Raw genomic sequence first — 22,382 nt, 5'->3', positions numbered from 1 at the left:
AGGTCCTTGAGGAGAAGACTGCAGAGGAGGAGTGAGTCCCAGCGTGGATACCAAGAGAGGCGAGAGGAACAGGCGCCCCTGCACCTTGGGGCCAAAGCAGAAGGGCCTGGCCAGAGTGGAGGATGGACAGAGGCAGGACAGGGACCTCTGGAGGCTGCTGCCTTCCTGCCAGGGCACTGGGAGCCCTGAGGACACAGCGATCAAACCTTCGTCCACAAAGGAAGAGCCAAGAGAACCTGGGGACCAGGAGGGCCCCAGGAGGCCTTGGGGACTGGCCAGGCGGGTGGGGTGGGCCAGACTCACAGCTGTCCAGATGTGGGTAAGAGATAACTCTGTTTACTGGGCACCCAGCGGGAGCAGGGCGGGGGGTGGGAAGGGGCACCCAGGGCCAGTGGGGCGGGCAGATTAGGAGGCGGGGGCATGAGTCAGGGGTTTGCAAGCTGCCCCTGGGGTGCTGGTGCTGTCAGAACGAGTGGGAACGTAGCTGGTCGCAGAGGGCACCAGCGGCTGCAGGACTTCACCGAGGGACCCTGAGGCTCGTGAGCAGGTGGGCAGGGCAGGGAGGGGCTGGGGATGGTCCTTTGGTGCCTGCCCTGAGGGTTTCTGCAGGTGCCCAGCCTGAATCTATGCCCAGGTGGGCGAGGCTCCTGACCTCCAAGGGGATGCAGGTGGGTAAGGTGAGAATGTTACCAGGTGCATGTTGCCCCTAAGGGAACCTGAAAAGAGGAGGGTGGCAGGTGGTCAATGGCAGCAGTGGTGTGTGTGGCTCTGGCGTGTGTGTTGCGGGGGGTATCTGATGCCCTCCAGGTATGGGCCCTTGTCAGCTTGTTGGATCCCACAGGCTCAGATCTTGTCCACCTCAGACTCCTTCCTTCCTAATAGGGGTCCTCAGGCCACCCCATCTCCCACCTAGGAGGCAGGATGTCAGATGACACAGTCTCCCCTTTGGGACACTTCCAGGGGTCCACCTGGGGCACCTGGCTCCATGCCCAGTGTGGTCAGTATTGGAGGGAACTGCAGAGCCTCCTACCACGTGAGAATCTCAAAACGCTTAGCTCAGGCTAATTCCATGGGAACTGAGGGCAAATCAGAGGGGAAATGAAGATGGCAAGTCTGACTATAACCCCAACAGCAGGGATAATGACAGCAAACATTTTCATAGAGCTCCTTATATGCTAGGCACTATTCTAAGCCCCTTACAGATGTAAACTTCCTTAATGCTTACAACAGGTCTATGAGGTGGGCATCATTATTATCACTCCCATTTTACTCATGAGAAAACTGAGGCACAGAGAGTTGAAGTCACTTGCGGTTAGTAAACGGCAGGGCTGGGCTTTGAACCCAGGCAGTCCGACTGCAGAGTCCGTGACCTTAACCACTAACTCTAAACTAGCTAACAGCTGTTTTGTTGGAGGCAACTCAGCATAGTGCTTAGGGATGTGGCTGGAGTCAGGTAGTCCAGGCTGTAACCTGCCTCTGATACCTACCTGCTGGGTGGCTGAAGCAGGTAAATGTCTCTGAACCTCAGGTTTCACATCTGTAGAATGGACTAATGACATTACTCTTCTTCCTCTTAGAATCTCCAAACCACTTCACGAGTGCTTTGGGGATTCTAAGAGTTAAGGCATTAAGGTTCTTTGTGCAGTTCGGGCTGATTACACAAACGTGGTGCCACACCACTAGAAAGCTGTCCCTGGGCCGGGCGCGGTGGCTCAAGCCTGTAATCCCAGCACTTTGGGAGGCCGAGACGGGCGGATCACGAGGTCAGGAGATCGAGACCATCCTGGCTAACACAGTGAAACCCCGTCTCTACTAAAAAATACAAAAAACTAGCCGGGCGAGGTGGCGGGCGCCTGTAGTCCCAGCTACTCGGGAGGCTGAGGCAGAAGAATGGCGTAAACCCGGGAGGCGGAGCTTGCAGTGAGCCGAGATCCGGCCACTGCACTCCAGCCTGGGCGACAGAGCAAGACTCTGTCTCAAAAAAAAAAAAAAAAAGAAAGAAAGAAAGCTGTCCCTGTCATCTGGTCAACCCCCTTCCCCACTGTGTCTTCCCAGCTGTGCTATACCTTCTAGGTTCAGATGTCCCGCTCACCCTTATCTGGCCTGGCTGTGGCCAGCTAGCTAGCTGGCCAGGTGTTTGGTACACTTCCAAACTTGGAGCAGCGATCTGGGTCCAGGCCCTTATCAGTGCTAGGCAGCACAAGGCCTGCAGCTGGGGGTTGGCCGGGCTGGCAGGTGGCAATCCGGGTCATGGGCGTGCCCTATAAGTCTCCAGCTGAGCTCAAGGCACCCCCTTTTCCCCCCTCTTCTTTCTCACTGATGTCTCAAAACCCTGGCAGGAAGGCACTCCCATTGTACAGATGGGGTGACTGAGGCCTACAGGCTAGAAGCTGCCCAAGGCCCTTCAGTCAGTCAGTGGAAGAGAGGCAGCCTGGACCTCTGGATTCTCCAGCTCTGAGGGCCCCTCTGACCGTTCCACTCCTCAGATGGGCAACCAAGGCCACACTCCCACGGGCGGGACTTTTAGTACCTAAGGATTAGACACCCTGGAGACCACTCGGGATCTGAGGTCTAAGAAGGTACATGGGCAAGTCCAGAGAAGGAAGAAAGTGAATAAAGATGGAAGAGAAAGAGAGAGGAACTTCGGGAGAAGCAGAGAGGGAGGAGGAAAAAGAGAGAGAGAGAAGAGGTGGGTGATCAGGGTCCTCAGGAGCAAAGCCAAGCCCTGCAATAGGGACTACCCCATCCTCAGGTCCAGGACCCCTCCCCTGCACCCTGTCACTTGCCCCACCTGCCAAGGCAGGGGCCTCTCCCGTTCTCCAGTCTGGTGAGACCCAGTAATCCCCTCCCTAGCCCCAGGACTGCAGGGTCACCCATTCCTCAGAAAGAAGGGTCTCTGCACATTCCTTTCCTTCTTTTCCCTTTTATTTCTTTGAGACGGAGTCACGATCTCAGCTCACTGCAACCTCTGCCTCCCTGGTTCAAGGCATTCTCCTGCCTCAGCCTCCCAAGTAGCTGGGACTACAGGCACGTGCCACCACGCCTGGCTAATTTTTGTGTTTTCAGTAGAGACGGGGTTCACCATGTTGGCCAGGCTCCCTACCCCATGCCCTCACGTGGCATTTTCCCACCTTGCTCAGCCCATCTGTGCAGCTCCATCCAGCCATGCCCCACACCTGGGCTCCCAGACCTTCAAACCTCACTTGTGCTTTTAGGCCACACCAGTGACCCCTCCTCCAGTGACTCCACCCACCGGGTGCCGCAAATGCATCCTGCTCTTCCTCCCGCCATACAGATCCTTGGCACTCAGCACATTCGGCCCCTGGGGTCCACATCACCTCAGAAGCACTGAGGCTGCCCTGTGTTCCCGTTTGCCTCCTTATCAGGGCTAGGAGCTTCCCCAGCGTAGGGATAGGCCTTGTTCAGCTCAGCACTCCCTCCCACCAGCCCCCAGTGCTCAGCACTCCCTCCCACCAGCCCCCAGTGCTCAGCACTCCCTCCCACCAGCCCCCAGTGCTCAGCACTCCCTCCCACCAGCCCCCAGTGCTCAGCACACCCTCCCACCAGCCCCCAGTGCTCAGCACACCCTCCCACCAGCCCCCAGTGCTCAGCACTCCCTCCCACCAGCCCCCAGTGCTCAGCACAATGCCAGGCACGGACTGGGAAACTTTGTGGAACCGACCCAATTCCCTGTCACCACAATGCCTTGTGCTGTAGTGGGTGAGGGGGGAAAGGAGTCCCCTCCACACCCAGTCTGGGGCCACCTTAGGTGCCCCCTGTCTTCCCCTTGGACCTGCCCTCACATTCCTGGGGAGGGCACACCTTTCTCTCTGCTAGGGACACAACTGAGAAAACTGAGACCCCGAGCTCGGAGGCCTCTTGCCTGGGACCTAGTCATCCTGGCTCCCCAGTCCCAGAGCCCCAACCCTGCAATAGGGAGCCATTCTTACGGGCATTCAATAAATGTTTATTGAGCACCTACTATGTGACAGCCACTCTGCTAGGAGCAGGGAATTTTGTAGGGATTGAGACATACAGGGTCTTTGCACTCAGGTGGCTTCCCTTCCAAAAGCATTGTCAGACACTATGAACACAAATCAATCAAGAAACCATGCATTGGTTTTTTTGTTTTGTTTTGTTTTATTTTTCTTCTGAGAGACTCTCACTCTGTCATCTAGGCTGGAGTGCAGTAGTGCCATCTTGGCTCACTGCAACCTCTGCCTCCCAGGCTTAGGCAATCCTCCCACCTCAGCCTCTCAAGTAGCTGGGAGTACAGGTATGCATCACCACACTCAGCTAATTTTTGTATATTTGTAGACACGTGGTTTCACTATGTTGCCCAATTGGTCTCAGACTCCTGAGCTCAAGCAATCTGCCCACCTCAGCCTCCCAAAATGTTAGGATTACAGGTGTGAGCCACCACGCCCAACCAATAAACCATTTAAAAATTAGTCAGGATGGTGGTGTGTGCCTGTGGTCCCAGCTACTCTGGTGACTGAGGTGGGAGGATCACTTAAGTCCAGGAGTTTGAGGCTGCTGTGAGCTATAATCGTGCCACTGAATTCCAGCCTGGGTAACAGGGGGAGACCCGCTCTCAAAAAAAGAAAAAAGAGGAAAGAAATCAGCAGCCCAGACTGAGATAGTGAGACCCTGTTTTACACACAATTTTTTTTTTTAATTAGCTGGGCACTGTGGCATGCCTATAATTCTAGTTACTCGGGAGGCGGAGTCAGGAGGATCCCCTGGGCCCAGGAGTTTAAGGTTGCAGTGAACTATGATCATAGCACTGCACTCTAAGCCTGGGTGACAGTGAGACTCTGTCTCAAAAAAGAAAAGAGAGAGAGACAGAGAGAAAGAAAGGAGGGAGGGAGGGAGGGAGGGAGGAAGGAAGGAAGGAAGGAAGGAAGGAAGGAAGGAAGGAAGGAAGGAAGGAAGGAAAAGAAACCAGAAGATGACAGATTGGGGGCCAGACGCCGTGGCTCACACCTGTAATCCCAGCACTTTGGGAGGCCGAGGCGGGCTGATCACGAGGTCAGGAGATCAAGACCATCCTGGCTAACATGGTGAAACCCCATCTCTACTAAAAATACAAAAAAATTAACCGGGCATGGTGGCGGGTGCCTGTAGCCCCAGCTACTTGGGAGGCTGAGGCAGGAGAAAGGCATGAACCCAGGAGGCAGAGCTTGCAGTGAGCCAAGATCATGCCAGTGCATTCCAGCCTGAGCAACAGAGCGAGACTCTGTCTCAAAAAAAAAAAAAAGGTGACAGAGTGACAGATTGGGTCAAGGTGGTGGTCAGGGAGGGCCTCTGAAGAGGAGACATTTGAGCTGAGATGTGAGAAGGGCTGAAGTGTTGTGGGGAGGGTGTCCGGGATATGGACAGCTGGATGTGCAAAGGCCCTGGGACAGGAAAGGGCTTAGTGAGTTCTAGGAACCACAGGAGGCCAATAGGCTAGGTGGGGAGAGAGCAAGAGAGACGGAGTGCAAGATAGGGTCAGGGAAAGAAGCAGGACCACATCGTCCAGACCTGCGGACCACTCCCAAGGATGCTGCAGCCCATGCCCAGTGAGCAGCAGCTATTTCTGAGAGAAGAGCATGTGTTTAGAGCCCCTCAGGGGAGCTAAGCCCCCTGAAGAAGGGACCGGCATGTCCCTTGGCATTGGCTGAGTCCCAGGGATGGGTAAGAAAAGAAGACACGTGAAGACTAGAGAATGAAGGAGGGAGATGGACCTGAGGGTCACCTGCCCATCTTCCCCAAACATCGTTCACTGGTGCCAGCCAGACTTACCTCTTCCCTGCACTGCCCCTCTCTCCTGGCCCCTGCTCACCTACCCTCACACCTGTAAATCCAGCTCGTTCACCCGTTCCCTCCACACTTCCTTCCTCTGACCCTACCACCTCCAACACGTGGATCCCCTCCACCGACATGTGGCCTCCTCTGGAGGAAGACCAGGAGATCCTGGGATGCCCTGTGCCCCACTCAGCCTGTGCCCTCTGCTGCAGGGACCCGCGGTGCGGGTTATGCTGGGGGCTCGGATCACTGTGGACAACTGGACACTCAGGACCACGCCATGGAGGAGCTGCAGGTGGGTGTTCCCTGGCATCAGCAGCGCTCCCACCTGGAGGCTCTGGGGACCCCGGCCCTAGACTCCTATTTTCGTTGGGGGTGGAAGAGCCCCTCACAGCCCAGCCTCAATAGCCACTTCCCACAGGATGATTATGAAGACGTGTTGGAGGAGAATCTGGAGCTGGAGGAATATGAAGACCCAGGCGTCCTCAAGCCCCAGGTGGAGGAACCAGCAGGTAAGCCCCTCTCTCTCCCTCTGCTGGGAGCCCTAGACAGGGACAGGAGGGGCACTTGTCCTCTCCCCTTCTCCACAGTCCTCCTTCCAAGCCCCATGGGCCATTCTCCCCTCAATTCTGGCTGATTGAAGGATAAACAGAGTTTTGTTTGAAATGATCACAGGAGGTGACTGGGAGAGCAGGGGCAGTCACCCATCCAGTGCTCCTGCAATGTGAGAAGGGCGGGCAGCCCGTTTAGGACAAGGGCGTGAGCCCACATGCCATCTGTGCCCATCCAATGCCAGATTCCAGGCAAGAAACTGGGCTTGTTCTTGGGGAAAAAGGTCCTGAGAAATGAGGGTCTTGTGGGGACCCTCCTGGGTGGAAAGACACCAGGAACCACCCTGCCTTCCCTGTTCTGTCCAAGGTTTTAGGTGGGGAGACCCAAGCAGGGCCTGTTTACTGTCAACAGGACTTAAGTGCTGGAGATTGGGATTAAAGTTAAGAGGCCCCTCTGGGAAATGAGGGCTGGGGGTGGGAGGGGCGGGAATATAAGGGGCTGACCCACCCTGGTGCCTGAGCTCAGTGAGACACTGCACTGATGCTGATGGGCTCACTGAGGCAGGTGGGAAAAGAGACTGGCCTCAGAGGTGGAAGGGGAGGGAGGAGGTCCTAGGAGGATCCTGAAAATTGCCACTCAGGGCTCTGCAGTCACCTTGGAAAGGTCCCTTCACTTCATCACTGTGGAGGGGCTAGGCCTTCCTGGCTGAGTCCCAGGGGCCCTCGACAAGGCTCAGATGGGGACCCTAAGGCTAGGCCCAGCACAGGTGTGGGGAGCCCCATTCTGCTGAGTGGCCAGTGTGGGATGGGGCACCAGAGGCCCAGCCCAGGGGCATTGGGAAGGAGGGGGCATCCGCCCATGCCTGGGTCTCTGAGGCTCACGGTGGATCGTGAAGAGCCTCAGGTGGGGGACGGGCAGGTCGATACTAACCGACCTCCGGTTTTCAGCTCACGACACCGAGGCGACAGCCACAGACTACCACACCACATCGCGCCCGGGTACCCACGAGGTGAGGACCCCAGCCTCCCCCGTTCTCTCCCATGCTGCCTTTGGGGTCCACCATTTGACCCGGGAAGAGAGGAGCAAGGGGATAGAGGCAGCTTCAGACTAGGGGAGACCCTGCAGCCGATAGAGGAGTGATGGTCCCAGGAAATAGGTGGGAGGGATGCCCCACTGACAGGGAGGCCTGGGCCCCCTTCCAGGAGCACCCTGGGCTGGGATAACCTGATTGACAAGGGCTGAGTCCCCAGGCCCTCAGGCCCTGACTGGGCTGTCAGGCCTCACTGGGGAAGCACAGAATTAAAGACTTGCTCTCCTCTGCCCAGGCCCCTCAGGTCTCCACTGAGCACCCAATTGTCTAGCTGGTTAGGAATTTGGGCCGGCCCTCAGCTATGGCCCTTGGAGCAACCACCTGGCCCCAAGGACATGTTGAGGCACAACCACGAACAATCTTAGAGGCTGGAGACTGACCCAATGACTCCAAAGTCCCCTTTAGCCTCAGCCTGCCAGGCCTCCGCTTCCCACTCCTTTCCCTCCCCAGTGGCGTCTCCAGCATCCCTTTGGGTCAGGGTTCTCCAAATGCCTTCTGAAATGGGGTGAGAGCCTGGCCAGAAAGTTGGGAGATAGGGGAATGGTGTAAGCCATATCTACGGACCCTCGAGCACAGGGATCCAAGCCTCACAAGCACAAGCCTCTCTCGAGAGCGGCTGAGCACCCACTATGCCCTGGACTATGCCTGACGGACTAACTCAGGCGCATGGGGCCACAGGTCTATGTGGAGCTACAGGAGCTGGTGATGGATGAAAAGAACCAGGAACTGAGATGGATGGAGGCGGCGCGCTGGGTGCGACTGGAGGAGAACCTGGGGGAGAACGGGGCCTGGGGCCGCCCGCACCTCTCTCACCTCACCTTCTGGAGCCTTCTACAGTTGCACAAAGTCTTCACCAAGGGTGAGCCTCCTGGGTCCTTCTGGGCCCCCTGCAGGTGAGACTTGTTGTGTGGGGCTATGGCCCAGCCTCCCAGCTCACTCCTCCACTGCCTCCAGGTACCGTCCTCCTGGACCTGCAAGAGACCTCCCTGGCTGGAGTGGCCAATCAACTGCTAGACAGGTTTATCTTTGAGGACCAGATCCGGCCTCAGGACCGAGAGGAGCTGCTCCGGGTCCTGCTGCTCAAACACAGGTGCCCCTGCCTGCCAGGGCCTAGATTCCATATTCAGCGGGCCCACTTCCCCCAGCCCACTTGCCCCAAGTTCTCCCCAGGGATCCAGGTGGCCCTACCATCACCAGGCAAGGGCTCACTTTCCTCCACTATGGCTCCCATCTCTGACACCTTGAAAGGGGTGGCCATGTCCTATGCTCAGAGTTGGGGACTGCTGGTCCCCAGGAGGGCAGACCTGCAAGGCCCTTTTCTCTAGCCACTCTTTTGATCCTGCCTCGTCATTCCAGAGGCCACCCACTTACATCTACAAGGTACTTGAAGAGGAGGCTCTGATTCTCCTTCCATCCCAGGGTCTCTCTGGTCTGGTCTGAGAAGTCCCAGATGTCTACCCTTGATGTCTACCCCAGTCCCTTGATGTTGGCCCTTGATCCCTCCCACCACTGATAGCTCGGCCTGAACAGCTTACTCAGCCCGTGTCCCCTGTACGCCCTGCAGCCATGCCGGAGAGCTGGAGGCCCTGGGGGGTGTGAAGCCTGCGGTCCTGACGCGCTCTGGGGAGCCTCTGCTCTCTCAACACTCCTCACTGGAGACACAGCTCTTCTGTGAGCAGGTGCGTCAGTCACATGGTCAGGGCCAGGGTGGGGCACGGAGAGAGCTTCCTCAAACGCCAGCAGGGGTCCTGAAAAACCCACCACAAGCAGGGGACCAGAAGCACTCCTGCAACCGGGGTGTGCCAGGAGAGTTGGGAAGCCCCCAACCTGAACATGGTGGGAAGTGAGAATGGGAAGGGGAGGAAAGGGTGGATGCTCAGGTCTCTCCGGTCAGAGTGGCCCGAGGACTCCTGTCACCACCCTCCTTCCCACAGGGAGATGGGGGCACAGAAGGACACTCACCATCTGGAATTCTGGAAAAGATTCCCCCGGATTCAGAGGCCACGCTGGTGCTAGTAGGTAAGAACAGGCGTCTCTACCCTCAGCCCTCCACACCCCTTGTGTCCTGGTTCAGCCTGTCTTTCCCTCAGCCTGGACTCCCGCAGCCCCACCTCTTCAGCACACCCACCCTGGGCTCCTCGGCCTGGCCTGATCTTCTGGTCCCCTAACAGGCCGAGCCGCCTTCCTGGAGCAGCCAGTGCTGGGCTTCGTGAGGCTGCAGGAGGCAGCGGAGCTGGAGGCAGTGGAGCAGCCCGTGCCTGTACGCTTCCTCTTTGTATTGCTGGGACCTGACGACCTCCACATGGATTGCACACAGCTCGGCCGGGCCGCTGCCACCCTCATGTCAGAGAGGGTGAGGAAGGGCTGGAGAGGGCTGGGCTGGAGGAGCTTGGGAGCTGGGTGGTGGCTGAGGCCCACTCTCCAACCTGGCCTGGGTTACTTTAGGTTCACTGGTTTGACCCATTCAGCCTAATCCAGCTGCTGCTGTGCTACCTGACGGGGGCAGTCGGGTGTGTGCCGTCTGGCCCAGCTCTGCCTGCTCTGGCCTGGTCTCATCTGCTTGGCTTTGGCCTGGCTTAGTCTAGTCCAGCCCGCTCTGACCTGGTTCCACCTGGTCAGGTCTGGCTTGGTCGGGCTTAGTTAGCTCTAGTTTCGTCTAGTCTGCTTAACCCACCAGGTTAGCTTTAGTTCCTTCTCCTTTCCCCACCCGGGGCCCATGTCTGTCTCCCCAGAGCCCTTTCTTAGTAGAGAGAAGGGGTGGGAGTGGGCAGGAAAAGCAGTTCCTGGCAATGGGAGCTGCTGCCTGAGGGGGTTCTGGTCCCTGGAGGCCCTGACTTCAGACTCCTGGGTCCTTTCCCTCCGCAGGTCCAGACAGCCCTGACCCTGTCTCCTACCCCTAGGTGTTCCGTATACATGCCTACATGGCTCAGAGCCGAGAGGAGCTGCTGCGCTCCCTGAAGGGCTTCCTGGACTGCAGCCTAGTGCTGCCTCCCACTGATGCCCCCTCCGAGCAGGCACTGCTCAGTCTGGTACCTGTGCAGAGGGAGCTGCTTCGAAGACGCTACCAGCCCAGCCCTGCCAAGCCAGACTCCAGCTTCTACAAGGGCCTAGGTACCTGCCCTTCCCAGCCGAGGCTTTTTGTGCCCCCACCGACTCCCAGACACCTCAGCGTAGCCTCTGTCTCCCATCACATGTCCCCTCTCACTGCTCCCTATGCCCACATTTCCCAGCCTTCTTGGCCACCCCATTCCCATCAGACAATCTCCCCTACACCCTCCAGTCCCCTTTCCCCTCATCTCCTCCAGCTGCTCCTTCTGACCATGCTCTTATCCTCCACCACAGACTTAAATGGGGGCCTAGGGGGTCCCGGGGGCCCAGACGATCCTCTGCAGCAGACAGGCCAGCTTTTCGGGGGCCTGGTGCGTGACATCCGGCGCCGCTACCCCTATTACCTGAGTGACATCACAGATGCGTTCAGCCCCCAGGTCCTGGCTGCCGTCATCTTCATCTACTTTGCTGCCCTGTCACCCGCCATCACATTCGGTGGCCTCCTGGGTCAGTGCCAATACCTGTCTCCCTAACTCTCGCCTCTGATCCTCTGGCCTCTGTCTTAGCCCCAACTTCTGACTCTTTCTGACCCTCCAGACCCCTGCATCAGCCTGCCCATGACTTGCTCTATGGGCCCCTGGAAATGATCTTCTGACCTTGAGCCCACTGTGACCTCTACCCACAGGAGAAAAGACCGGGAACCAGATGGGAGTGTCGGAGCTGCTGATCTCCACGGCAGTGCAAGGCATTCTCTTCGCCCTCCTGGGGGCTCAGCCCCTGCTTGTGGTTGGCTTCTCAGGACCCCTGCTGGTGTTTGAAGAAGCCTTCTTCTCGGTAGCTCTGTCCTTGCCCCACTGACCTGACCCTGTCATGTCCCCCGCCCCACCTGCCTGATGCACGGTGCCTTGCCCCAAGGCCTCTTTGTCTGACCGAATTCTTCTGACCACCCTGCAGTTCTGTGAGAGCAACGGTCTAGAGTACATCGTGGGCCGTGTGTGGATCGGCTTCTGGCTCATCCTGCTGGTGGTGCTGGTGGTGGCCTTCGAGGGTAGCTTCCTGGTCCGTTTCATCTCCCGCTATACCCAGGAGATCTTCTCCTTCCTCATCTCCCTCATCTTCATCTATGAGACCTTCTCCAAGCTGATCAAGGTGGGGGCCTATGGGGATATTAATGCACACGGGAGGTTGTGTATAAGACCGAGACCCTGACCGGGCGCGAGGGTTCACGCCTATAATCCCAGAACTTTGGGAGGCTGAGGTGGGTGGATCACCCGAGGGCAGGAGTTTGAGACCAGCCTGGCCAACATGGTGAAACCCCATCTCTATTAAAAATACAAAAATCGGCCGGGCGTGGTGGCTCACGCCTGTAATCCCAGCACTTTGGGAGGCCGAGGTGGGCGGATCACAAGGTCAGGAGATCAAGACCATGGTGAAACCCCGTCTCTACTAAAAATAGAAAAAATTAGCCGGGCGCAGGGGCGGGCGCCTGTAGTCCCAGCTACTCGGGAGGCTGAGGCAGGAGGATGGCGTGAACCCGGGAGGCGGAGCTTGCAGTGAGCCGAGATTGCGCCACTGCACTCCAGCCTGGGCGACAGAGCGAGACTCCGTCTCAAAAAAAAAAAAAAAAAAATACAAAAATCAGCCAGGTGTGGTGGCATGCACCTGTAATCCCAGCTACTCGGGAGGCTGAGGCAGGAGAATCGCTTGAACCCGGGAGGTGGACGTTGCAGCGAGCCGAAATTGGGCCACTGCACTCCAGCCTGGGCAACAGAGCAAAACTCTGTCTCAAAAAAAAAAAAAAAAAAAAAAGACTGAGCCATTGTGTCCTCGCACATGTGTCTGTGCAGCATTTGTGTGGCTTTGCTTTCACCTGTGTACACAACCATGTGACTGTGCATATGACTGTGGCAACATATGTGTCTGTGCCTGTGTAGTCACACATCTGCGGACTGTGCAGCTGTGTTGACTGTGACCGCGTATGTGTTGGCACCTGCTGCTGCCTGTGGCAAGCATTCTTGCTGAGGCATGAGAGGGTGCCTCTGCATGCACATGTCCAGTTCATGACCACACATGATGTGAGCAATGGGTAAGTATGGGCGTGACACTGAGCATGTGAAAGTGCATGCACAGTGAGAACAGGGGGGACTCTGGAGCCTCTGAAGTCCCCCACTCCCTCCCCTGCGCTTGTCCTCAAGAGCTGCAGGGCTTGTGGATAGAGTGCCCACCCACCTTGGCTTGCCTCCTGTCATCTTAAGCTCTGCTTGCATCTGCACCTGCATTTTATATGGAAGAAAGGTGGGCCCTATGTGTTGTCCCCTGGTTCTGTCGGATGGAGGGTCTTTCCGTGTCCAGGTCTTTTAACCCCTTGTTGGAAACTTCCCTGACCCTTGTTTCCTGACCTCTAGCCTTCTCATGTCTCCCAGGTCCTGGGTGTGCATGTGTGCTCACACATACATGCATTGCCTTCCATGGCCCTCCCTGCCCAAACCTGGGCATCTTCATTCCTGAAAACCAAGCTGTAGAATCCCATTTATCCTCTGTTTCCATGTCAATTGAGGAAGAAGATAGATGGATGGATGGATGAATAGATGGATAATGGATGGATGCATGGATGAATGGATGGATAAATGGGTGGATGGATAGATGATAGGTAGGTGGATGGATGGGTAGATGGATAATGAATGGATGGATGAATAATCAATGGAAGATCAATGAATAATGGATGGATGAATGATGAATGGGTGGATAAATGGATGGATGATGAATTAATAGATGACTGGATGCATGGATGGTAGTGCTGGGTAGAGTTAGCTGGTGGTACTTTCCAGCCCAAGCCAAGGCTGGGAGGGAAAAGAATGCCTTGGTTTTCTGCTGCAGATCTTCCAGGACCACCCACTGCAGAAGATTTATGACCACAATGTGTTGATGGTGCCCAAACCTCAGGGCCCCCTGCCCAACACAGCCCTCCTCTCCCTTGTGCTCATGGCTGGTACTTTCTTCTTTGCCGTGATGCTGCGAAAGTTCAAGAACAGCTCCTACTTCCCTGGCAAGGTCAGCACACCCTCCTCACCTGTCCTTACCAACACTGCCCTATCCCAGCCCAAAGCCCCCCACTCCAAATTCCCCAGTGCCCTTAGCTTCCCTTCTTTTTCAGATTCCCATTCCCAATTCCAACCTCCCCTGACCCCATCCTTACCTAGGGTTTCACTGAGGGGAAGTTCCTCCCACTTTTGTGGCATGCCCAGCCTGAGAACTGCTGAGGGAAAAAGAAAGGAGGCAGACATAGCTGAGGTGCAGGACAGGGCATTAGATGCTGATGGATCCCCTGGAAGAGTAGGTCCCCTGGGTGAATATAGGGCAGGAGGGCGGCAGGAGGTGGGGAGTGATTGGGCACTGACCACTGGTCCTTTCACCTGTCCCCAGCTTCGTCGGGTCATCGGGGACTTTGGGGTCCCCATCTCCATCCTGATCATGGTCCTGGTGGATTTCTTCATTGAGGAAACCTATACCCAGGTGACCCCTCCTCCCACCCCTCAGACCATGATACCCCCCAGGTCCTCATTTCCACCCCCTAGCATGCCCCTTCCCTAGAATAGCTTTCCCCAACCTGAAGCCAGCTGGGACTACCTCTATCCCATCCATGCCTCCTCTGGGAGTCCCTTGTGCTTCTCACAGCCCCAGAGGACCCCTGTGGCCAAAGCAAGGGGCTGGGCCAGGTTTCTACCTTCATTCCTTAACCCAGAGCAGTAGGAATAGGTATTCTTTGGAGTCAAGCAGATCTAGGCATGAATCCCAGCTCTGCCATCAAATAGCTGTGTGATGTGGGGCAAGCTACATAACCTCTCTGATTCTCTTTCCTCATCGATAAAGTGGGGAATGAGCAGATGGATGTAAAGGGGTTAGTGTAATGATTAGGTACAGAACAAGTGCTCAATATAAGTAAGTTCCCGAGTGCTGCGAACCTAACGCCCGACCCCCAGGACCTGACCCTGGCTCCTCCTGCTCCCACCCTTCCCCATCCTCCTGCCCTTGGCATTCCTACCTGCTACCCCCTCCCGCAGAAACTCTCAGTGCCTGATGGCTTCAAGGTGTCCAACTCCTCAGCCCGGGGCTGGATCATCCACCCACTGGGCTTGCGTTCCCACTTTCCCATCTGGATGATGTTTGCCTCCGCCCTGCCTGCTCTGCTGGTCTTCATCCTCATATTCCTGGAGTCTCAGATCACCACGTGAGAGACAGGGTGGGGGCTGGGCCTGGGAGGGTGGGGGGCAGGGACCTTTCCCTGGCATTCTCCCAGGCAGGCAAGAGACCCAGGACTGCAAGCTAGTCCCTGTGGGTGTGTGGCCCTCCCGACTAGCAGGAATAGTGAAAAGCCAGGGGAAGTTCCAGGTTTTGTGGGACCTGAGGTTGTATAATTTGGAGAGCTCTTTTTAAGAAAAAAAAAAATGTGGCCCGGCACAGTGGCTCACGCCTGTAATCCCAGCACTTTGGGAAGTCGAGGCGGGCGGATCACCTGAGGTCAAGAGTTTGAGACCAGCTTGGCTAACACGGTGAAACCCTGTTTCTACTAAAAATACAAAAAAATTAGCCAGGCATGAGCCTATAATCCCAGCTACTCGGGAGGCTGAGGCAGGAGAATCGCTTGAACCCGGGAGGCAGAGGTTGCAGTGAGCCAAGATCTCACCATTGCACTCCAACTTGGGCAACGAGAGTGAAACTTCATCTAAAAAAAAAAAAAAAAAAAAAACACTAGGCGAAGTGGCTCACATCTATAATCGTAGCACTTTGGGAGGCCAAGACAGGGGGATCACAAAGTCAGTAGTTTGAGACCAGCCTGGCTAATATAGTGAAACCCCATTTCTACTAAAAATACAAAAATTAGCTGGGTGTGGTGATGCGCGCCTGTAGTCCCAGCACCTCGGGAGGCTGAAACAGGAGAATCATTTGAACCCGGGAGGCGGAGGTTGCAGTGAGCCAAGATCACACCACTGCACTCCAGCCTGGGTGACAGAGCAAGACTCTACAAAAAGAAAGAAAAAGAAAAAAATGCAAAATGACAACTATAAAGTTAGGTGCTGGATCTTGGAGAGGTGGGTACAAGCAAAGCTCCCTGAAGCTGAAGCTTCATTGCCTGGGAATCAGCCTTGAATGTTGTGAAGACATTTCTGCTCTTAAGAGTCTGGATTCTCAAGATGGGGCGGGAGGGAGGGGAGCAAGGAACTCAGAGAGGGAGGGGCACAGAAGACAAAACTGAGCTACAAGGACACCAAATATGGAGAAGGAAGGGTAGGTGGAGGAGGCAGGGGAGAACCCTGCTTACCCCTCGCCTTCCCCTACTGCAGGCTGATTGTCAGCAAACCCGAGCGCAAGATGGTCAAGGGCTCCGGCTTCCACCTGGACCTGCTGCTGGTAGTGGGCATGGGCGGGGTGGCTGCCCTCTTTGGGATGCCCTGGCTCAGTGCCACCACTGTGCGTTCCGTCACCCATGCCAACGCTCTCACTGTCATGGGCAAAGCCAGCACCCCAGGGGCTGCAGCCCAGATCCAGGAGGTCAAAGAGCAGCGGATCAGTGGACTCCTGGTCTCTGTGCTTGTGGGTGAGTGAAAGCTGGGTCGGGTCTCCACCATCCTCCTGTCCCCCACCCCCGGCCCCTTCCCCTACCCCTTCAGACCCAGCACCTCCTCCAGCCTCTCCCATCCTGCACCACTTCCCCACATCTCCCCAGCATCCCCTACTCACACGAGGGGATCCTGGAGGAAAGGCCAAGGCACTGGGCTGGGCGTCTGAGCAGGGAGGAAGGGGGCTTCACTCCCGAGGCCTTCTCCAGACCAGACCCCACCTTCTGACTTATCCAACAGAAGTCCAGTGAACCGTGGGTTCTAGCCCTGCCCTGCTGCTAACCCAGTGTTCCTCCTTGTCTCTGGGTCTCAGTTTCCCTGTCTGCACAGTTGGAGGGTTCATCAGATGTCCCCAAGTTCTCTTCCAGCTCAGCTGCTCCATGACTGATACAATGGGCGGTGCTCCAGGCATAGTCTAGGGATGTGGGGGTGAAGAAAGAAGGGTCACTGGGGTTGATTTCAGTTCTGGAGCAGCCAAGAGTCGAGCTGGCTTCAGTGCGGGCAGTGCCATGGTTGCAGATGGAGAGGTCAGGGAAAATTCTTAAAGGAGGCAAAGCTGATGGTACTGTGGACTAGGGTGAGGAGAAAGGTGTGTGTCTTTGACCTCTGTGACCCTCATTAGGTTAAGGGAGTGGGCTTAAGTCAGGCAGGCAGGACTTTGACTGCCTGCCAGCTGTGTGGCCTTAGGCAGGTTGTTTACCTCTCTGAGCCTGTTTCCTCATCTGTAAAATTGGGGTAATACCTATAAAAAGGACTGATAGAGGCTGGGGGTGGTGGCTCACGCCTGTAATCCCAGCACTTTCAGAGGCTGAGGCAGGTGGGTCACCTGAGGTCAGGAGTTGGAGACCACCCTGTCTAACATGGTGAAACCATGTCTCTACTAAAATTACAAAATTAGCCGGGCGTGGTGGTGCACGCTTGTAATCCCAGCTACTTGGGAGGCTGAGGCAGGAGAATTGCTTGAACCAGGGAGGCGGAGGTTGGAGTGAGCTGAGATTGCGCCACTGCACTCCAACCTGGGCGACAGAACCAGACTCCGTCTAAAAAAAAAAAGACTCATAGGAATGGTTCCAGGCCAGGCGTGGGATCCCAACACTTTGGGAGGCCAAGGCAGGACAATCACTTGAGCCCAGGAGTTCAAGACTAGCCTGGGCAACATAGTGAGACCTTGTCTCTACTAAAAATTAAAAAAAAAAAAAAAAAAAATGAGCCAGGTGTGGTAGTATGTGCCTGTAGTCCCAGCAACTAGGGAGACTGAGGTGGGAGGATCACTTGAGACCAAATGAGGTCAAGTCTGTTGTGAGCCGAGATCACACTACTGTACTCCGACCTGGATGACAGAGCAAGACCCTGTCTCAAAAAAAAAAAAAAAAGAAAAGAAAAGAAAAGAAAAAAAAAAACGGCTCCATATGGTGCCTGTGTTTTATTCCCAGCCCCAGATAGGGGCCTGACCCCCACTGGTGCCAGGCCTTGGGCAACCTGGGCTGAGAGTATGCGGCTCCCCCACAGGCCTGTCCATCCTCATGGAGCCCATCCTGTCCCGCATCCCCCTGGCTGTACTGTTTGGCATCTTCCTCTACATGGGGGTCACATCGCTCAGCGGCATCCAGCTTTTTGACCGCATCTTGCTTCTGCTCAAGCCACCCAAGTACCACCCAGATGTGCCCTACGTCAAGCGGGTACAGGACCCTTTTCTGGCTGCCCAGCCTGGGGTGGTGGAGGGTGCTGGGGCATGATAGGCACTGACCCCAGCCTCCCCCTGCAGGTGAAGACCTGGCGCATGCACTTGTTCACGGGCATCCAGATCGTCTGCCTGGCAGTGCTGTGGGTGGTGAAGTCCACGCCGGCCTCCCTGGCCCTGCCCTTCGTCCTCATCCTCACTGTGCCGCTGCGGCGCGTCCTGCTGCCGCTCATCTTCAGGAACCTGGAGCTTCAGTGTGTGAGTGGCTGCCTGGGCCTGGGGCACAAGAGCTGGGAGCATGTAAAGGTGCATCTCAGAACTAGGGCAGGCAGGACAGCATCATGGGTAAAGTCTGGGGCTAGGGCTGGTGTCCAGGTTCTGGCCTGCCGTGTCCTAGTATATGATCTGGAGTACAAGGCCTCGTTTCTCTGTGCCTTCATTTTGCTCACCTGTAAAGGGGGGGATGATGGTACGGCTGGGGAGAGTGTCAAGAGGCAGACAGGGTGTGCTGGCTGTGAGCTGGACCCCTGAGCAGCAAGTCTTGCTGTCTTCCAAGTCATTTGGGACAGAGCCACTCCTCTAATAGGATTTTTCCACAGTGTGACTCAGGTCACTGTGGGGCTGCCCTGGTGAAGGGGTCCCCTGCTTATCCTCTGCAGGCCCTCCCCTGCCAGGGTCCACATCCCCAGCGTTGCCTCCCACTTTGACAACTACTCATTTAGGCCAGTCCTAGTGGCTGGGGTGATAAAACAGGACTGGCCCAAGGTTCAAGACAGCCAGACACTCTCCTAACTCCAGAGATGCCTCTCGTGCCTGGGGAGGGCTCTTCTGGACCCCGAGTCTCTCACCCTGTCTCTGTCCTGTCCCCCCCCTCCAGCTGGATGCTGATGATGCCAAGGCAACCTTTGATGAGGAGGAAGGTCGGGATGTATACGACGAAGTGGCGATGCCTGTGTGAGGGGCGGGCCCAGGCCCTAGACCCTCCCCCACCATTCCACGTCCCCACTTTCCCAGGAAAAGCAGAAGTTCATGGGCACCTCATGGACTCCAGGCTCCTCCTGGAGCAGCAGCTGAGGTCCCAGGGCTGTGGGCGGGGAAGGAAGGGGTGTCCAGGAGACCTTCCACAAAGGGTAGCCTGGCTTTTCTGGCTGGAGACGGCCGACAGGGCCCACATTAGGGGGTTTGCTCCACAGTCCCTTCTGTTGCCACACTTTCACTGGGGACCCTGTGCTGGAAGACTTAGATCTCAGCCCTCCCTCTTCCCAGCTCAGGCAGGGGTAGAAGCAAAGGCAGGAGGTGGGTAGGCGGGTGGGGTGCTTGCTGTGTGACCTTGGGCAAGTCTCTTGACCTTTCCAGCCTATACTTCCTTTTCTGTAAAATGGGTATATAGATGATAATACCCACATTACAGGATGGTTACTGAGGACCAAAGATACATGTAAAATAGGGCTTTGTAAACTCCACAAGGACTGTTCTACAGCAGTCATCATTTGTCTTTGAACATACCCAAGGTCCCATAGCTGGGATTTGAACTGGGCCGTGCAGCTGGAATTTGAACCAGGCCTTCTGACTTCGAGGTCTGAGCTCTGTCCTCTGTCAGTCATGTGTCCACCTTCCGTTCCCCTGTGACTCCTCCCTTCCCCACTCTGCTCCCAGCCCCTACCTTGAGACCCTCTTCTCTGGGCCCACAGAGAGGCATCCTGGCAAGGGCAAGGTACAGGTGAGGATGATCCAGGGATCGGGCCTGGGACTCAGGTCCCCTGTGTTTGGTTCCTCCCTCCAAACACTCATGAGTTCACTCATTCATTCATTCCACCACATTTACTGAGGGCCCCGGAGTCAGTGGACTCCAAGGGGACTGAGACAAGCCCTGCCCTGGGGTGGGGGTGGGGGGCAAGGTACAGTCAATACTAGATTTGGATAGGGAGTTGGGGAGGGTGGGAAGGTAGAGGTGGGACAGGGAGGGGGTTTGTAATTTATTAATTGTGTATTTTCTAAGAGTTTTCATCCTACTTTGGCTTCACACACAGCTCCAGGCCCCTCATTTGAGACCCACTATCCCCAACCCCATCTAGATTGAATCTTGGGGAGAACCCAGATCTGACCAATTGGGGTAGGAGACAGCAGGCTCTCCAGAACATGGGCAGATTTATTTTTTTATAAAACAAAAAGATAAAAAGAGTTGAAACACGTGGAAGTGGTGAGAGAGGGGGAAGCAGAATCAGGAAGTGGCAGAAAAGAGAGGAGGTAGACTGGTGCAGTGGCTCATGTTTATAATCCCAGCACTTTGGGAAGCCAAGGTAGGTGGATCGTTTGAAGTCAGGAGTTCCAGACCAGCCTGGCCAACATGGTGAAACCCCGTTTCTACTAAAAATACAAAAATTAGCCGGGTGTCATGACAGGCACCTGTAATCCCAGCTACTCGGGAGGCTGAGGCAAAGGAATCACCTGAACCCAGGAGGCAGAGGTTGCAGTGAGCCAAGATTGTACCACTGCACTCCAGCCTGGGCAACAGAGCAAGACCTTGTCTCAGAAAAAAAAAAAAAAAACAGAAGGAAACATCAGCCTTCAGCCTTGGGGCCACAGACTCAACATGTGTGTGTGATGGGGCTCTAGCCCGACACAGGGGATCATTATTTATGCCTCCCAGGCTAGCTCAGTCCATGGGGGGCTCTCCAGGTGTCCCTGAAAGCTGACACCCACCTTTCACCACTTCGCTATGCTACAGTTCAGTTTTGTCGTCTGTGAAATGGGGATGATAATGGTGCCCGCCTTGCAGGGCTGTGGTAAGGATTAAAGGAGGCAGTGCAAGAAAAGGCTTCGGTTGGTGAAGAGCCCAACCTCAGAGGGGAGCTGCTGGGATCTTTATCTTGATTGGGATGTCCCTGTCTCCCCCTCCCCTTGCTCCTTGAACGTGACCAAGGAAAGTGAAAAGCAGAAATTATTCACTCGGCTGCACCCTTCCCCTCGATGCCTGGGAGTAGGTTTTGCCAATAAATGTATCTGGGTTGGAGTGGCTGCCTTGCCTGAATTTCCCTTCCCAGAGGCGGGGGTTCCGGGGGGCCTTGGCTGAACTCGGTGGGCATGGTGTGTGTGGCACAGGCCTGGCACAGGGCTGCATCTGTGTGGCAAGGGGAGCCAGGCTGAAGTGTGACCCTGAGCCCTAGGGTGGGAGGCCAGCCCCCAGAGAGTGGCTAGGGATCAAGAGATGAGATTATGCTCTGAGACTCCTTCCTCTCTCGAATAAGCAAGACCTGTGGGGGTGGGAGGAGGGGCTGTAAGGGGACTTTGCCCCTGCCCATTGTATTTGTGAGCCCCCAATTCCCTTTAGAACAGTGGGCCCCTTACCAGGAAGCTGGACAACTCCTTTGACAGAGATGACCAGAGAAGGAAACAGAGGCCCAGAGAGGGCACATGGCCACGCAGGCACAGGGTCTCCTGGCCAGCTTTCTGCTTACCCTCACCCTGGTCCCCTACCCCCAATCACTTCCAGCAATTCTAGGGTGCTGTTGGGCTAGATGTCCCTCACTCCGGGAGAGGAGGGTGCCGGGACTGGACATCTGCCCTCCCCAGACTTCCAATGAGAGGTCAGTGCAGGGCTGGGCCACCTGGCTTCCTGCCCTGGATCTATATTTACTGCCTATCCCCAGCTGACCCCTCCCAGGCTGGCCAGGGCAGCTGCCAAAGGGCCAGAGAGCTAACTCTGCCAGCGGAGAGCCATCCCAGCGTCCACCTCCCACACATAGCAGCTGCAGATCCCCACAGCACTGGCCCTGTCCCCAGGGCTCGCCAGACCCCCCATTCCCCACCTGCATGTACCCAGAAGTCAGGCTATGAGACAAGCTTGCAGAGAGCTCAGGCCTCAGGCATCCCCAGGCCTCTTCCACAGGCTGGCTGTGCAGCCTGGGACAAGCCAGTCCCCTCTCTGGGCCTCTGTTTTCTGCTGGGCTAATTCTTTCTGGCAGATCCTTTCCATCGCCTGGAGAAGGATCCTTTCCATCCTTTTCCAGTTCATCATATCTGGACTTTGGGAAATAAACGCTGCCTCAATTTGGAAGACCACTTCCTGCTCCTGCCAAGGGTTAAGCATGTTTTTAATCGCAATTCTGAAACAGTACCTGGAGCTCGGGCAGCAGGGGAGGCTGGGACCCTGGCCAGAATCCATAGGGCATTGCTGCTCAGTGAGGCTCTGGGACCAGCAGCAGTGCCATTTCTAGGGAGCTTGCCAGTAATCCAGGAGCTCCGGCCCTGCCCCACAATTGAGAAATAAGAATCTGCATTTTAACCAGATCCCCAGGTGATGTCCAGCACGGGAAGCTGGGCCTTAAGAACAGATAGCCAGGGAGCAGGGCGAGGGTGTGCAGACCTCATGCTTCTGCTTGTCCATCTCACTCCTCCCACCCTTAGAGAAGATTCGGAGGCCTTCTTGAGGGAGTAGAGGGGCCTGGGGTGGGGGCGGGGTATCAGGGCAAAGAGAGCGGCTAGATCACAGTCTTCCTAATCCCCCTTGTACTGCACCTCAGACCCCAAACAGCTTGGGCCAGGAAGGCGTTAGGGAAATGTGGGGGACACAGGAATCCCCCCAGACTGACTTCCTGCCTGG

General features: G+C 56.1%; 1 protein-coding gene across 4 annotated transcripts; it reads left to right on the top strand.

Moving 5' to 3' along the window:
- Positions 1-465: 465 nt before the first annotated feature.
- Positions 466-20,792, top strand: SLC4A1 (solute carrier family 4 member 1 (Diego blood group)). Of its 4 annotated transcripts, XM_005584418.4 has the most exons (20): positions 466-547; positions 6,003-6,085; positions 6,212-6,302; positions 7,290-7,351; positions 8,111-8,291; positions 8,387-8,522; positions 8,997-9,111; positions 9,367-9,451; positions 9,604-9,785; positions 10,333-10,543; positions 10,775-10,987; positions 11,166-11,314; positions 11,435-11,629; positions 13,358-13,531; positions 13,904-13,993; positions 14,542-14,708; positions 15,823-16,076; positions 17,608-17,777; positions 17,864-18,037; positions 18,657-20,792. In XM_005584418.4, exons 2-20 carry the CDS (start codon positions 6,071-6,073, stop codon positions 18,735-18,737), a joined length of 2,745 nt encoding a protein of 914 aa, XP_005584475.3. In that variant the 5' UTR covers positions 466-547; positions 6,003-6,070; the 3' UTR covers positions 18,738-20,792. The 4 variants fall into 4 exon arrangements, with proteins under 4 accessions (XP_005584475.3, XP_045230622.2, XP_005584477.3 ...); XM_045374687.2 differs by lacking the exon at positions 13,904-13,993; XM_005584420.4 differs by lacking the exons at positions 466-547; positions 6,003-6,085; positions 6,212-6,302 and adding an exon at positions 6,860-6,906.
- Positions 20,793-22,382: the final 1,590 nt, after the last annotated feature.

This window comes from Macaca fascicularis, chromosome 16 (genome assembly GCF_037993035.2).
Source record: "Macaca fascicularis isolate 582-1 chromosome 16, T2T-MFA8v1.1".
In the NCBI taxonomy this organism is placed as follows: domain Eukaryota; kingdom Metazoa; phylum Chordata; class Mammalia; order Primates; family Cercopithecidae; genus Macaca; species Macaca fascicularis.
This window is presented reverse-complemented; position numbering and strand designations above follow the sequence as displayed.